The sequence below is a fragment of the Clupea harengus genome, chromosome 26 (assembly GCF_900700415.2).
Source record: "Clupea harengus chromosome 26, Ch_v2.0.2, whole genome shotgun sequence".
Taxonomy (NCBI): domain Eukaryota; kingdom Metazoa; phylum Chordata; class Actinopteri; order Clupeiformes; family Clupeidae; genus Clupea; species Clupea harengus.
Genome location: NC_045177.1, coordinates 9148382 through 9165930, shown reverse-complemented (window position 1 = coordinate 9165930; position 17549 = coordinate 9148382). Strand labels below are relative to the sequence as shown.

The following is a 17549-nucleotide window of genomic DNA, read 5'->3' as shown; positions in this document are numbered from 1 at the left end:
GGAACACCATCTCAATCATTATTGTTTGTAGAAACTCTTTTGAATTGGAAGGGAGAATGAATGGAAATAAATTCTACACAATATCGCAAGAGAACCTGTTGCAGTTGGCTTGGACCAAAGCTTGGGAGAGGGATTACTTACCAGTAGGACAGTCACCCAAGACACAAGGCTAAAGCAACACTGGAGTGGCTCAAAGACAGTAAAGTGAACATTCTAGAACGGCTAAGTCAACACTCTGATCTTAATCTGAAAAGCTGTGGAACTACAGTCCAGGACTGCCATCCCGTCAACCTAGATGTTCCATATCAATTCTACCAAGACAAATTGAGGAACAATTCACTGCACTGCAGAACAATGTCCAAAGCCGGTACTGTCTCACTTCGAATGACTTAAGGCTGTTGCTGCAAAAGGATTCTCTTTCATGTATTAATGTAAAGTGGTTGAATACTTGTGTAATTAAAATATTTAATATAATAAAGTTCTTAATTTATTTTTAGATTGTAGACAAATAACTTATTTATCCTTTAGAAATACACTACAGCAGAAAATGGTGATGACTGCCAGAGGGGTTGAATACTTTTGCAAGCCACTGTATATGCATAAGATATACGGTCTCCCTTGCAACAGGAGCTTCTCACCATCAAATATGGCACGGTCTCGGGATATTTTTAGAGCACAGCAGAAAAAATATTCCCTGTTGGGCTTTCATTTCAGCATCTGTATTGGCAGTGTATTTACTTACTCAACTTATTAGAACTGGAGCTCCTCACCACTCATGTCTTAGACGTGACATTAGGGGCCAACGTTAAAATGTAGGCTGCTTTTCTTAGACCACCAGGCTAACCCTTCTCAACAAATGAACCCAAAAAAAGGTCCCTCGACACACAGACCATGGAATGCGTTACCGGAACTGTGTTACTAATGAGCAACAGTGTGTGAACTCCATCCACCGAGGAGGCCTGAGGACGAGCTGAAGGACAACATGAGGAGATCTGCCCGCAGGACAACATGAGGAGATCAGCTGACAATTGCAAGAGCAATAAGGATTTTTAGGGGCATTATGACTGGGTCAGTAAAACACAGCTGCCCCTAAAAGTCCCTCACTTTTCTTGCTGCCTTATTTGCATGGTCCTCCGTCCTCAACCAAATCTCACAAACCAAACCCGCCTGAGTTTCACGATCTACACTGAATACTCTTTTTGTTCGGGCCTGTAATAGGGCAATCATGGCCGCAGTATCATCTGTTAGCTTACAAGCAGAGGAATGTTGCAAATTGGCATGGACAGTTTATACTACTTTTTTCGGTTTGCTAAACACAGGAATGCAAGAGACGCGCTGGTGATATATTAATTGACGACATTCTGAAGCGAAGTGGCATTCGTAGCTCTCATCTAACATTTTAGACAAAACATTTTGTAGGTGAAATAAAGGGGCAAGTTCATTCTTTTCCGTTCTCCCACAATCGAGCACTTGGAACTGGGTCGTGTTTTTACACTGATCAAGTGTGTGTGCCAGGGTTTATACAATAAACTGTGTATTTATAACGGGGGCTTCTATTGAAGCCTGCACAGACATTTTATCACAGGGTGAGTGAGTTCAGCCCCCTCGGATTCTTCTGGAAGGAGGGTCTCATAACGCCTGCAGTTTGTGCGGAAAAAAAAGTAAACATGTAAGGGGTCGATTGAATGAGTCGAATTCCAGCCGTAGCGGGCATCATTTCGAAAAAGATTTATTTCTAATGTAATTTGTGTTTTGGCTACAGCACTTGCCTGGCTCTGGCTGCTGCTGCTATGCCAGACTTGAGAGGCACTCCAGACCTCTAGCGGAGACACATTTTACCCAAACTGAATTGCACTTTGATCATTTGGAATCACTCACTGAAATGAGGAACGGGGACTAAGACGCTCAACCTAAAATGGATCTCAGGCGAGCCCCGTAATTGACAGGCCAAGACTGATTGGAGTTGAGATGGCACACACAGCTCCACAGAAAGGGCTCTTGGCAGCCAGTGCTGTTGCCCTGTTTAATATCACAAACTTAATCGGCTCGCTTGGTGGACATCCTAAAAGTCCGTGCGCTACTCCTACCAGGCTGGCCCTTGTCGCGTGGAGTTGCTCATCCACACAGACCTACTGCCCTTCTGACATGAATCCATGCGGCCATTGGGCCTTCTTTGTCTTATGCATTTAACTGTGAAATAAATCACAGCTCAATGTTTCAGGTTGTTGGGTTCACTTCACTTGGTTAAACTTCCTTAACTTTTTTTTTATTCAAAGTAATGAGTACATTGTCCTGCTAATGAGTACTAATTTACTCTTTTGTTTTTGAAATTGCCCTGCGAGTACGTAAGCATTGACTAATAATTTGATCATTTTCAATCTACTCTATGGTTCAATGTAATAATGCTATGATATATAAATATGGAAAAATAACTGTTTTAACGCCTGTTGTTCAGTGGAACGGGACAGAGAAAGTTTAGCCACAGGTCAAAACAAGCAACCTAACTCTCCCAGGCCTCTTAAAATCTCCCACAAATACCATCCACTGGCCAGCATGCTCTGAATGTCTTGTTATTTCTTGCAATAATGCAGATTATAATATAGGAGCAATGATTTATGATGATGCTTAATATATGATTTATCTTTAGTGGGACATTTCTTAAACAATGTTCTTCACTTCAACATCATAAAACCAAAGTATTCTTTCACTGCCACATGGAGAGCTCTGTGTTATGTTGAACATGTCTTGTTACAAGATAATGTAAGGTCTCCTTCTCTTTTTTAAAATGTAATATATAATGTAATATTTACAGAGAGAATCCATTTATTTCATGTATTTGAAGGAGCCATAATGATAATCACTTCTGTAGTCTGAATTAAGTATGTATGCATATGATTTAGTATTGAAAGCACACACCTAGTTTTAATTGGTATTCAGCAGGCTATAGGCCTATTTCGTTTGTTTCTATAATAAGGCTATCTTCAATGAATTAATTTTAGCCACGTTTGCCCGTTGAATTGTGAATCTAAAATGAATTAATCATTTAAGGGAGAAGCAGAAAACAATCTCTTTGTTTGGTGCCATTTGAAGCACGGCTAACTATGTGGTTCTCGGCGTAGGTCACATGTGCCAAAAACTGGGACTTTGTAGGCCAGTTGATTGAATGATGAAACTCACCTTGCCCGCAAAGACCCAATCTCTGACACACTTACGATTGTTCTCCTTTCTAATTGTTTGGGGTTGAGTTGTTCAAATTTCCACTAGTACAGGTAAAATGGGGAAAACGCCCATAACTCTTTCATTTACATTTAAATTCTTCTATTTCACCTTATTTAACTCAAATAAATATTCATAATGCTTTCGCGGACCTAACGCACACGCACAGGATCGGGCACAAATTACCTGTCAAATGCGAAGTCCGTGGTCAGGCGATTTCAGGACCCAACCTGAGATTTGAAAAGACATCGCGACAGGACATTTAGATGTAGAGATGAGCCGATGTCTTCTTTGTCATGTAATCTCCCGAGCCTCAACACTTCCACTGTGCGACTCCACTTGCGAAAAGCCTTCCGCTTGAAGAATCGACAATGTTGCCGTGGAGTGCGAAGTTGTTGGTAGGCTACTTCACATCTCAACACCGCACCCCTCTTATTTGCGGTGTTGCACACACGCCGATTAAGAAAGCCTATCCTCTGGGACTAATTGCAACATTTTCTTTGGCGTAAAAAAGTAGACTGCCCTTCACCAGTCCGGAAAAGTCTCCATTCTCCAGCGAAACATTGTTGCATGTATGAATGCCTGAGCCTTTAAAGAAATTCCTGAAATATGCTCTGCTCGGGCAGAGCGACCCCATGTGCTTGGTGTTAATGAAAAATCCATCTGGTTACCGTAGACGTTTTGTTGTGTTGTCACACAGTGCTGATGCGCCACTAACTGGTAGCCGAGATGGACAAGATATGTGCTATTGCAGCCACATGCTGGGACCTCCCAGAAATGGAATTCTACTGTAGTTGGCTGGTTGGAAGCTAGTTATTTCAGGCGTTTAGTCCAGTTTCGGGCTGAGCACTGCTATTTAGTTCAGTCTACCGAAGAGGGGCGCTGTAATTTTTGGTCTGCCACTGTCTATATGACAGGTCCGGGCGTTGATTGGTCATGAGGCAGACTTCTGCGCTGGATAAAGGAAAATGACATCATTTTTAAGTTCCACTTAAATTTACGCCACAGTCTAGAGTGATACTGCAGGTCTTAACATGTTACTGTCATTGTGCTGAACGAAGTGGTCTGCATTAGTGGTGGTCAATAACTATAATTACCCGCCTATTATTGTTGTCAGTCAACATAATTGCGTAATTTGAGGCTCATCGAAGCACGCTGTAGAAATACCCGAACTTCCATGGTGTCGCGCGACTCCAGGCGACGAGAAAGAAAGTTACACTTGTAAGGAGGATAAAGAAAATGACGCGCAAACAAAATAATTGCTCGACAAAAATGGCAACAATATTATAAGGCTAATACTTTGCCTATTTGGATGGAAATGTTTTGCGCAAATGTGTACTCATTCAAACTCCATTATTAAAACAACGTCAGTCTAATGGAAATACAAAGGGAGGTTATATGCGTAATACATGTATGCTAAACTATGACAACTCTTCGTAAAACATCATATTTGTCTACGAATAAACGTCTACAGTTTAGTGCATGATACGAGATTAGATTGAATAGCCTAGGACCCGCCTTTTTCGATGACGCGCCGTCATCAGCAATGTCAAATTACTGCTGGATAGCACTAGTCCTATCCATTGTAACATAACATTTGTTATTAACATTACAGACCGGATGTGCATCCACTCTCGTTCTGCAACATTCTCTTTATCGGCAGTCTTTGGGTAAGCGACAGCATTGTTCTTATGCTTCGCATGTTTGTAATTAGTAGGTCAGCTATTGACTACTGGTTGTCAGAGCGCAACTTGGGACTTGTCTTTAAACTTTTGTCTATTGATGCCAGCGCAGCCACTGTTCGATAAAGTCTTCGATGACACTCTGTCTCAAGGTGGGTTAACTATCGATCTGTTTGACGTTCTAGGGATTATTTAACCCATAGCGTAACAAGCTATAGCCTGTCGGCCTCCGATTCAGGACATTGTAATTCGGTGGCAACTTGTATGCAAGGGGCCAGTTGAATCATAATGTGGAGTAGCGCAGTCGTTTCTGTTACGTGTTTTATAATTATAGAGATATACCAGCGCGTATGCTGTAGGCTATTTGATGAAACTATGTGAAATGAGAGCGAGGCAGATTGGCTGCTCTCTATGCTGATCTCATGCGGTCAGGTGGTAGCTGTCAGCTGCTAGGAAAACAACGAAGTTCGACCGGCTGTTCAGACAACAGACCAATGACGTCTTCACAACACATGCATAGCACACGTTTTACCATGTAGGCTACACAAGTAGGGCCTAATAGCCTGGTGTCCAATTTCAAGAGATTTCATAGCATAGCGAACTATCAAGATCCTCATTTATTGTACAACGGAAGTTTGTGTAGCCCCATGTGCATGTTACAATGCTACAACTGGATGCCAGCATGGTGATGTTTCAGGAGGCTGTTATTAAGTAATCGTGGCACCCATATTATGAAGTCTAAGGTCCTGAACATCAGGTCATAAGCAGTGAACACTTACTATAGGGTGTCACTTTGGGAGTTATTTGCAAAATCAGTTCGTAATTCATAAATCCACGTTCTATAAAGAATTATAACCTAAAGTTAAATAGTTCTCTGTAGTGAAAACCATCACCTACCAAGCAGTGATCTGCATTAGACAGAGGGTCTTTGGAGTGGTTTGACAATTCTCTGGTGTCCCCCACCCCCCTCCTGTTCGTGTCCCTCAGGGTGACTGGTGCAGGAGCAGGCTGTGGCCCCGCGTTGGGGGGGGACAGCGTTGGGCGGCCGGATGGTGTCCCCCACCATGAAGGCGGTGGTGGACGCCGTGTGGGCGGTCTGGAGCATCAGCGTCTCCATCTACGACTACATCCACACCAACGCCATGGAGGAGCGCATCCACACGCTGGAGAGCGCCATCTGGGGCCACCAGTGCATCATCGGCATGCTCTCCGCTGGCCTGCTGGCCCTCGTCACCTACGTTCTGTTCAGGAAGCACTGAGGGAAGGGAGCCATCTTGGGGCGATACTGGAGGCCTGATACTGCACACTGGAGGGGTTGTGGACGGAGGACCACCTGTGTTTTGATACCCCTTGGGATGCATCCTGTTAAGAACCAGTGTGACCACTGCACCCTCTAAAGGATGCTGAAAGTAGAGTCCTGAGCCCTATCTTGATCTGACCGACAGTGTGACATGGAAACTCATGACGTGAGAACCAGTGACATGAGAGCAGATACTGAATGTTCTGCCAAGACACTTGGTGAACGAAGGCTGCTAAAGGATGGCTTATTCTCCGGAGGAGAGTGCGTGTGTAATCTGTGACCAATACCATTCGCTCGGGAGTAGGGTTGCAAAGAGCCGGAACATTGGGTTCCTTGGTACAGGTTGTGTGTCTACCGATCTTTCATTAATATGTTTAGTAACATGATTAACTGGTGATACTCTGGTGATTAAACTCCATGATACATGGGAGAATTATTGATGCCATCAATTAATGAATGATCCCTCTCTCCCATGCAGCATAGACCACCATTAGCTTGTGTTACCAGAAAATGCAAAAGGCATTAAGGACCAGCATATACTGTGTTTTGAACTTTTGTGCTATCTTAAGGCTGGCCCCCTGGCCATAAGCAGCCCAAGACCAGCAACGTCCAGCAAAATACAAGTCAGACCATCAAACAATGAATTTCGATGCCAATGATGGTCTGTGCTGGTTTTCCAAAAGGGTTTTTAATCAGAACTCTATGTGTTCGTTTAGTGCAAGACTAACACTGTACATAGACACACATAACAAGTCCCTAATGGTCCCCCACCTTTACTCTTCGGAAAATTCCTGGAACTTTGCATCCCTACTCTCGGGTTTCCCTCTTGTCCAGCACAGTGGATATCAGTACTGTACTTGTTTAGTCGTTTATTTATTGACCAACATCGAAGGCAACAGGAAGTGTTCTTACAAGACTAGGTAGCTAATACCATTACCATGGTTGCAGGCATTTTTCAGAATTTGGATCAGATGTTTCCTCATTTGACCTGACTAGAGTTTACTTACGATATCTAAATGTAAAGTGTACTATTTTGATAGGACTAATGTCAGATATTTTCCTTAAATATTTAAAATATACAATTTTAACTTTGTTGAAATCATAAGTTGATAGTACTACGCATACGGTACATCATGTACAAGTCATTCATTTAGAATGTCAAAAGGGCTTCTCCAGGCTTTTAATTCTTTTTTTGTGCAAGGCCAGTAGTAGTTCATTATTAGCTAAATAATTTCTGCAGTAAGAGAGTTGATCATTACAAAAAAAAGCCCTTCCCTGGAATATAAATATAAAAAATGGTTCATGACCAAACAATATCATAGAATGGTTTCCCATGAGGAAATGTATAAGGAGAATATAAGGCACTCGTTGACTGTAATCAGATAGTGAAGTAGAGGTATGGCCTCATGTATTTATGTATTCAGCTAGGTATGTTGACATTGCTACTGTTGCTTCACATGAAAGCAGAATGAATATCTCAGCTGTAAAGATGGTGTTGGGTGTACTGTGTCAGACGTACCAATGGAAGAAAAGAGATCATGCACTCATGTTTGATGAGAAAAGAGAAACTGTTTTTTCCAAACCTAGGCTCCACCAATCCTCAACCAGAAACGCCACAACAGAAACTGTGTAACACTGTTACATCATGTAGGACACACTACTACAGGGACATATTTAATAGACAAATTCATCTGAAAAATGTAGTAGTAAATTCATAATAAATGTATATTTCCAACATCGTTGACTGAGCAGAACTGTCAAAATGTGAAACATGCTCTTCCTGTAAGACACTAATACAAAATGGTTGACATTCCAACTTTCCTCAAACCTTCCGAGACACCAATGTCTTGAAAAACTTAACACCCAAGAACGTGCTGGCAACCTCCGTTTCCCCCCCCGAGTGTGCCACTGGTGGGGGCATCAGATATGGCCCGTCTGCAGCAGAGTGTACTGGGTAATGAAGCGCTCCACATGTTCGCCCTCCAAAGCCTTCATCGCCCGCCAGTGGAGTTTCCCACAATTCTCGGGTTGGCCGTGGGCCCCTCGCTCCGCTTTAATGTAGTCTATCCAGAGATCTAGGAAAAACAACCGGGATTGACGTTTTATCGCCACACAAAAATGGGTCATGTGAAGGTTCAATAACGTACTCTATCTAGACTAGCTCTTTTTAATGACTTGTTTTTTTTCTGGGCTTCAAATGCGTATGTGGGCCGTAGCTGGGAGACGTGATAATGGGATAAATGTAGACTTGTAAAGTGGAAAATTCACAAATGCATCGAATCCGTCTCCCTTTGACATTTATTCCCTTTGATGCCCACTCTCTTACCATCATCAGTGGAGCCAAACTCCCTGAGCGCCCGTTCGTAGCAGTCTCTCACGTTGTTCATCTTGTGAGTCTCCTGAAAGAGAGAGAGGGCACCGATTCAAAAGAAGGAGATCCAGCAAAATCTGTTGAATGCAGCCTGACGACAACCATTACTAAATGGTTTCAATGGCGTCCTGTGAAATCGCATACAGATGCATTCTGTTGCGTCCCTGTCACTAGACACGTACCTGCTGTTTCTCAATCTGGATCATCATGGTGAAAAAGGCCTTGGTGAACGGACGATGCTCATGTAAACTGAAAGCGAACCAATCAGTTAGTCCCGGGTTAAGAGTATTTGGAGAACCATGAAAGGTTAAGAGCTTCTTTACAGTTTTTATCATATGATCTATACAGACCTTGTGAAAGTCTTTCGTGCCTTCTTGTACCCTCCTGTTCGAATGGACCAATCCAGGTACTTCTCTTTGACTGCTGAAGAAATTGCTGGCACGGTGGACAACAGACCCTTCTGTGGGAGAAACACATGAACATTCTTTGTTATGAGAAAGGAACACTCAATTGCATTATGGAGCATTAAACATTGATTCAATGGAACGGTGTCACAGGGTTCAGTTTCTATAGGGCAAACCGCTGAGCCTGACAAAGATTGGCAGTGTGCCCCGACCGAATAAGTCCTGCCTTGGTAAATTTACAGACCCACAATCAGGATCAGATCCGTTCTAGCCCTGGCCCTGGCCCTGACCCCGGCACTTACAGGAAACACTTAAAGACTGGCCTCAGATCAGTTGATATGGGAAAAAAAGAAAATACCAGGTTAACCGTGATTGTTTGCTCAGGCGCGGAGCCCAGACTTCGCACCCGCGCAGGTGCCTTTCACTTGTGCCCTATGTGTGCTGTGTCATACCAAATCGCAGTGGTGCTGGTGAGGGGGGCAGGCGTTACCTGAAACAGGGCCTCTGTCTCCTCAACACTCCGACTGGACTCGCTCCACTGGATCCACTGCAGCCACAAAGGCAGGCTCTCCTGAGGGCGAGAAAGAGAGAGAGGAGTGAGACCAGCTAATAGTATTGTTCCGATTTCTTCCACTTCAAACAATCCTCCTGAAAACCACCATGACCCACCCCTTTCCTGTCCTGTGTTTTTGCACCAGTGTGTGTGTGTGTGTGTGTGTGTGTGTGTGTGTGTGTGTATGAATGTGTGTAAATGTGTGTGTGTGTATACGTGTGTGTATGTTTGTGTGTGTGTGTGTGTGTTTGTATATGATGTGTGTGTGTGTGTGTGTGTGTGTGTGTGTGTGTGTGTGTGTGTGTGTGTGTGTATGTATGTTTGTGTGTGTGTGTGTGTGTGTGTATGTATGTGTGTTTGTGTGTTAGTGAGTGATTCCCCATGCATTGGCATACACAGCTCCTTTGTGACCTGCCAAGCATTATATAACCCGGGGCTCCTAATCCGCCACATACAGCCTCTAATCGTGAGTAGCCTTGCGAAAGGAACTCTCCAAACAATGAGCGTGCAGACGGTATTACGCCCGCCCTCCGCACAACTGGCCGACCTCACCTGATGTCTGCTAAACGCAGACAAGGAGGGCCTCTCAGAACCCTCGCTAAACTGCTCTCGCATTTATTTATTTAGACAACACTTTCATCCAGAGTGACTCATAAAACTGGCCTCAGATCAGTTGATATGGGAACAAAATAGTACAGGGAATGTTTACATTTGGACTTCCCCTTCTGCTCCCTCTCTTTCTTCCCTCTCTCTCTCCCTCCCTCCCCCGTCTCCTCCTCTCACTGCCAGGGAGGAGTGCTCATTAAGAGGAATTAATACGTCAGGGGAGCTCGGCTTAATTAGGGCAGGCCTGGCGTTTCAGGGAGATGTCCCACTTTTAAAAAACGGGCAGCGCCGCTGACAAAAAAGCAGCCACCTTGGGATTCACGTGAGCGAGCGCTTCCTGGAATAGACCGCCCGCCTCTGCGTTCCCCAGTTTCACCAATGTCTGCAGGGCCAGGCACCACGTCTCCGCCGATTGGCTGAAGCGCTGGGTGGCTGCCGTGGCGATCTGGGCGGTGGCTTCTTCGTCGCCTGACGACATCAAGACCTCAAGCTTGACCGCGAGGAGGAGGAGGAGAGAAGATGGAGTTAAGATATGAACGTCTCAGCTTCACACTGCATAATTAGCACCATGTATTTACAGTGTGCAACCCATGCATTTTACAAGGTATCATCAAACTGGACTAAATACAACTGGGATTTTCTGCTTGTTTTATCATTTGTGGTGAGAACTGTTGAGTGCAGCACTCACATTAGAGTCAAAGATCAAACTTATTATCAACATCTGACATTTGTGCATGTAGATCAAAACCATAGCTCGGCTGCAGTAAACCTTACAGACGTGAGTGAGAGTGTGTGTGTGTGTATATAAATATATATACACACACATACATATATGTATGTATGTATGTATGTATGTATACCAAACCCTGCTGACTGCTTGTCCTCACATACCCAGGCTTTGTAGAAGGTCTCTGGGAGCAGCGACGCCTGGTGAGCCCCCTGCAGTGCCTTCAGTAACCTCTCTCTTCTCTGCAGGCAAACACACACACACACAAGGCCACCGGGTTATGAACACATCACTCACACACACACACCGGGTTATGAACACATCACACAGACAGACAGACACACACACACACACCGGGTTATGAACACATCACACACACACACACACACACACACACACACACACACACACACACACACACACACACACACACACACACCTCCCATGAGGCTCTGGCTCTCCGTATCTCCAGTCTCTCGAGAGAGCAGCTGATCCTGGATCAGGGCCAGATGCGCTACAGACAGCTGCTGGCTGTGCAGTCAGAGCTATAAGATGCTCTTGCACTGTACTGGTAGGGCACGGAGTGAATACCTTGTCTTTTAGCTCCTGGACGTTGGTCTTCCTCTTGTATCTCTCCAAGCAGAAGGTCACGTAGCACGTCCACATGGCCTCTGTGACAGGGACAGGGAGAGAGAGTGCCTGTTAGCATGCATGCAAGTTTCAGGCCATCGCTAATCAAATCAGTTCTTTTTTCCCCCCCAAAAGACACAAAGTACAAGCCTCAGTGGAGTGCATTTTATGCACGTCACAGCTCTGGACTATGTGTCATATCTTGTGTTGTACTGATGGATCTTGGTAGAGAATATACTGGCGGTGATCACAATCCCCCACTAAGGCGCTATTCATTATGAGAAACGTGTATGTTCATGCACAGTAGGGCTGACTCCAGGCCAAATGGTGTGGGTGTGAATCGGGTGTAGGTGTGGTGTTTAATACTAGTGGTGAGGCTCCTGACGCCCTCCTCATAGACGGTGTGGGTGTGGGTGTAGGTGTAGGTGTGGGTGTGTTGTTTAATACCAGTGTTGAGGCTCCTGACGCCCTCCTCATAGACGGTGTTGGTGTGGGTGTGGGTGTAGGTGTGGGTGTGGGTGTGTTGTTTAATACCAGTGTTGAGGCTCTTGACGCCCTCCTCATAGACGGTGTTGGTGTGGGTGTGGGTGTGGGTGTGGGTGGAGGTGTGGGTGTGTTGTTTAATACCAGTGTTGAGGCTCTTGACGCCCTCCTCATAGACGGTGCAGCAGCGCTCCTCCTTGCGGTCGGTGTCGGAGGCTTTGCCCTTGGCCGTCTGGAGCTCCGGGGTCACGGTCGCCTCCAGCTCGCGCTTGGCCATGAAGTCCCACGTGACCGAGTCGTCTGTGTGCTGGCTCTGCAGTCTACAGGATCAACAGCAGGGTGAGCACTCGCAGTGTTATATGGACTTCTGCAGACGCTCAAATGGCCTATAATTGTCCTGCTGACATCGCTTTGTACAGCAAGTACACCTATCAATTATGTTTAAGGTTCTGGGCACTGTAGTACTGTCCTTTGAATCTGTGTATTTGTCAAATAAAACTTCTGAGTAATTCAGAACCTGAACACCACAAGAACCTTATTCTACATAACACTACAGTAAAAAAAACATCCGAAAAGAGGTTGACTGCTGAGAACTAGTTTGACAGCACTAGTCAGTTATTTATCACCAACTTTATCATCGGCATTCCAACATAACCGTATTCAAATAATTCACAATACTTTGAAAATATATCAATTACACAGCATTTTTATGTCACAAACTGAATCTCACTCTTGGAGAATGGTGGCCTGTAGGTCCTTGGTGAAGTCAAATATGGACGCGATCTGCAGGAGGGTCAGGACGAAGTCAGCTCCTGTGGGGAAACACACATCACGATCAGCATCAGCAGCACAACAACACACAGCTACATCATCATTCAACCTCAACTGGATGAAATGGAGAAAAGCACCTTTGATCTTCTGTGTGGCGGCTCTGTACACCACCTCTGCCAACTTGCCACTGAGAATCTCAGGGGAAAACTCATACTCCCCCTGAGAAAAGAGAGAGAGAGAGAGAGTTCAACATTCAACATCACATTATGAGGACAGTCACGAGTGTCTTCAAACTCTTGCTATTAAAAATTGAAGCTCTACATGCATGAATTCCCATTTCCAGGAGCAAATGTGGATGTCTGTGATGGAAATGAGTTTGGGCTCGAGCGTCCTGATCTCAGGTCAGGCAGGGAGGCGCGCGTTGGGATTGGGTCTTCTTGCAGCTCAAGTGTAACCCTGGCAACTTCTCTTATTTTAAATTAATTTAATATTGCATGGGAAATAGATGGTCTCCATAGCAGCAGACAGTTGCTGTACTGTGTAAACTTGCAGCGCCTTCATCTTAACACAGCGTTCATACTGTGGCGGTGAACTGTTAATGCCGAGCATAAGCAGAACTGTCAAACCGATTGATATTCATACATCTAACACTTTTAACCAATCAGAATGTATACCCATGCTTTTTTTTGTTGTATGTACCATGTATGTAACATATGATGTTTGTATATATATATATATATATATATATATATATAATGTACATCTTCCACATGTATGCTGTGAACATTTACCACTTGTTGTTTTCCCTCCCCTTCTGCCACACGACCCCTTCCTATCTCTTCCCGGCCGACCCCAAGCAGATGGGTCCCCCCTTATGTGCCGCGGTTCTGCTTAAGGTTTCTCCCTGATTAACAGGGAGTTTTTTCTTGCCCCTGTCACCATTGTGCTTGCTCTAAGGGGGTTCAGGCACTGGGCTCTGTAAAGCGCCTTGAGACAATTCTATTGTTTTGGTGTTATATAAATAAAATTGAATTGAATAATGTTTACACCTTAACTGACTTTCAGAGGGCTGTGCGATGGTCACAACATTTACGTACATTTAAGTACATTACTCAATTATTCAATCCTGAATGCATATCAGGACCTGAGGTCTGCAATAGCAATGCCAACCCTCAGGGGGCGCTGTGGTTTCTGGACTCACCACGTCTATCTTCGCCTTCTCCAGCTCCTCCTGCTGCTTCTTCAGCTTCTCAGCATGCATCAGCTCCATACGGAAGTACTGTTTAGACAAAACAACAGTCAGAACGCTGTTGCCACCACTACTGGCCGACGATCAATGCTTTTTCCAGACATTCATTTCAACGGTTCCCTTTCAAATGTTTTTGTAAACATGAATCAGGAATTCCTGAACAAGCTGCCTATTGGGAACAATGACTGCCCCAATTTCCTCTTTTCATTTGACTATATTGTATCCATATGCAACGCATAAAAAAACAAAACATTTTTTTATCATTAATGTTTGTTATGTGGGTGCAGGTGTGTTGACACAGTATAAAGGACATCATAACCACACCTGTCCTTATTTCCCCTGCTAGACTACAGACACTCATGTTATTCCATTAACAAACACTTTCATTCATGTCTCAAGTATAGACATGTACTAATTCCGGAGCAGGATATCTGGATAGTCAGTTTGAAAAGTTCAGTAGTGTTTCCACGACAACAAGGAACCAGACACTGTATTGTACACTAGAGGATGTTTTTCTTCAGATTATTCACATATCTGCGGATGTCCTTTTAAACCACAGACACACAGTGACACTTCTCTCCGTCCATCTCCTCCTCACCTCCTGGTAGACCTTCCTGCTGTCGGGGTGGAAGCGCAGGGCTCGCAGGAACAGGTGGCGGGCGCTCTCGGATGAGTTCCTGTCCTCCATCTCGCATTTGGCAGCCATGATCCACAGGGCTGGAGGAGAGATGAGGAGCAAGGATGGAGAGGAGAAGATGAGGAGGAAGGATGGAGAGGAGAGACGAGGAGCAAGGATGGAGAGGAGAGACAAGGAGCAAGGATGGAGAGGAGAGACGAGGAGCAAGGATGGAGAGGAGAGACGAGGAGGAAGGATGGAGAGGAGAAGATGAGGAGTAAGGATGGAGAGGAGAGACGAGGAGCAAGGATGGAGAGGAGAGACAAGGAGCAAGGATGGAGAGGAGAGATGAGGAGCAAGGATGGAGAGGAGAGACGAGGAGGAGAAAGGATTAAGAGGAGAGACAAGGAGCAAGGATGAAGAGGAGAGATGAGGAGGAAGGATGAAGAGGAGAAGATGCAGAGTGGGTGTTAGATCATAGGCTTGACACTGGCTTGAGTATGACAATACTATGTGTAGGCACAACCAATGCTATTGTTTGCAAACAGCAATCATTCTGTTCAAAAGATACAGGACTAACACGTCTTAAAACCCTGGCAACATTGTTGTCTTCGGGTCAACTTCAAAGACACTGTATGTACTGATAAATGGGTTGAGGAAGCTCAGTACTAAACAGTCAAATAGCCTTTTAGAACAGAACACCAAAGGTGACGTACCGGGTTTGTCTGGGTGGACAGCAAGCATGGATGAGAAGACCTTGCTCAGTTCACCCTTTGTGGACTGGTGAGAGAAACCAGAGAATGGACATTATGCACAGGTCTATAGATATGCCTTTCAGTGTGTCCCCCACTCAACATGGTTCACACAGACGTTTACTTACCCACTTCTTACAAAATGCTACATGGGACAGCCACAGCTGGACATCTTCCTGAAGGAAAAAATATAGTGGTGTTTTTTTACCCATGTTAAATTGGACATTTTAACTTATGATCATATAGGTCCACTGTGTCACTTGGATGCATCATGCACCCATTCAAGTTAGAGTGTCTATTACATAACATGTCTGATAAGACTATTCAAGTTATTCTGATTATTTTTAAGCTACATTGATGGAATCACATCAACAAGAATACAAGAAATCATTCATTCGGCGCCTCAATTTTATGACATGACCTAATATGCAGACCAATTGTTACCTAAAATGTTATTGCAACTGAATGGTTAGAAATACACTTAAACAGACCAATGCCAAACATCTAAATGTAGGGACTCTTACATTTATATAGGGACTTTTGTGCACAAAAACTATGTAGAATCTGTCATTTGTCATTAGAGTTCTTTACCTGCCACTTAGAGGTTGCTCTCCGGAATGTGTTGATGACTCTCTGAATGATGGCATATTCAATTTCATCCCTCTTGAAATGGTATCCAATATTCTGGAAAACAATATGACAGGGACTTCACATGTGCACTACATTAAAAAAGCCACCTAATTATAACAGGATCTATGAGAGAAAGTGCGGGCGGATTCTTTCCGATCCAACACTTACTGTACGTCTCTTTTTGACGAGTTCTAATACGTTTATCTCATACTGAAAAGACAAGGAAGCAAAAAGCAGACCGATGTGTTAAATCAGAGATATTATTGGTGAAATGCATTCAGTGTGCTAGTGTTTAGAGGCTCCAATAATCTAACGGTTCACTGGGCACTTGCACTGGCAGAATGTTCAATGGACAATCACACTATAAGTTATTTAACATTTTATAGACCTCTTCCAAAGCCATTGTTTAGGGATGACAAAGAAATGACTGATGTAAACCAAACGAATGACACATTTGAAACCACACCTGTATGTATGCAATGAAGTCATCTTTTGAAAGGTCCCTTCGGTGTAGTTTGTATTCTAGAGCAGTGGTCCTCTTCAGCATAGACCTGCAATGAACATTGTGCAAGGGATATTGTATAGTCCGCAGATGTTGCCAGCAACACCACTTCAGTCATAAAAGTCTCCCGAATTTTCTTATGATGTGATGAAATGTCAGTGTCATAATAATAGTAATAAGGGAACATTTAGTTTTTTTTCTGTTGGAACGATGCATGCATGTCCTAAAGCTTCACGATTTTCTTTCAATCACATTTACCTGAACATGTTTAGTCTAAGTACCGCAAATATTTAATAATAATAATATTTAATAACATTTTTAGGCCCAGGAAGGATCATTTTCGTGCCTATGGCCGAATCACACCCGTGGGGATATCCTTTACAAACTCCACTCTCACTCATATTGCTGAAATATAGGACCTCAGAACGATAGGATGGTCCACTCATTTCAATGGAATTTTCTGCAGAATTCTGAATTGCCGTACAATCAAGAAAAAGTTAAGACCTTCCCAATTTAGTAGCTTGGAAAATAACCCTTCCAGATGTATTAGCTAATGTAACATGGCGCCTTAGTGTTGGGCAGCATGACAATTGCACAGACATCAGCCTGATAGATGACTTATGTATAACATAAGGGTTAGGGTTAACATGAAACTTTCTACACTTACTTGATTTCCTTTTTGGTGAACAGTCCCACTCTTTCCAGCTGCTCAAGCTCGGGAATCCTCTCCTCTATTCGTCGTTGTACTAGTTCAGCCATTCTTCCACGTCAACGTTATTAAAGTTTATTGAAGTCAATTTATAAATATGTGCAGTGTGTTTGATGAAGCACTTTGTTTTTCAATAAATATTCATCGCTTATACCTTCACTAGCTTCATCGGACAAACACGCGTGTGTGAAAGTTGTGATCAATTCTATTTCCGGTGTCCCACTATTAAGGTTCCGTCCTGAAACCTTGCATGGTATGTTAAACGTGCATTGCCACTGTCCCACAAATGTTACCAGCAACACCACTTCGGTTGTAGAAGTCTCACGAATGTTCTTATGATGTGATTAA

General features: G+C 43.9%; 1 protein-coding gene across 1 annotated transcript; it reads right to left on the bottom strand.

Moving 5' to 3' along the window:
* Positions 1-7747: 7747 nt before the first annotated feature.
* utp6 (UTP6 small subunit processome component) lies at positions 7748-17429 on the bottom strand. The gene is made up of 19 exons (XM_031563601.2): positions 17160-17429; positions 16457-16541; positions 16159-16200; positions 15952-16044; positions 15489-15536; positions 15325-15388; positions 14591-14709; positions 13945-14022; positions 12881-12962; positions 12703-12784; positions 12117-12292; positions 11451-11530; positions 11024-11101; positions 10443-10622; positions 9464-9544; positions 8920-9029; positions 8752-8818; positions 8525-8597; positions 7748-8273 (listed from the first exon to the last, which is right to left on the bottom strand). Exons 1-19 carry the CDS (start codon positions 17249-17251, stop codon positions 8119-8121), a joined length of 1785 nt encoding a protein of 594 aa, XP_031419461.1. The 5' UTR covers positions 17252-17429; the 3' UTR covers positions 7748-8118.
* Positions 17430-17549: the final 120 nt, after the last annotated feature.

Bases quoted from the DNA above. Each gene is read 5' to 3' on its own strand.
- utp6 (XM_031563601.2), bottom strand. From the start codon at position 17,251: ATGGCTGAACTAGTACAACGACGAATAGAGGAGAGGATTCCCGAGCTT. The intron at 14,023-14,590 runs GTGAGGAGGAGA...TTGTCTAAACAG, and splicing joins GCAGGAAGGTCTACCAGGAG to TACTTCCGTATGGAGCTGAT. The intron at 8,274-8,524 runs GTAAGAGAGTGG...TGTTTTTCCTAG, and splicing joins GTTTGGCTCCACTGATGATG to ATCTCTGGATAGACTACATT.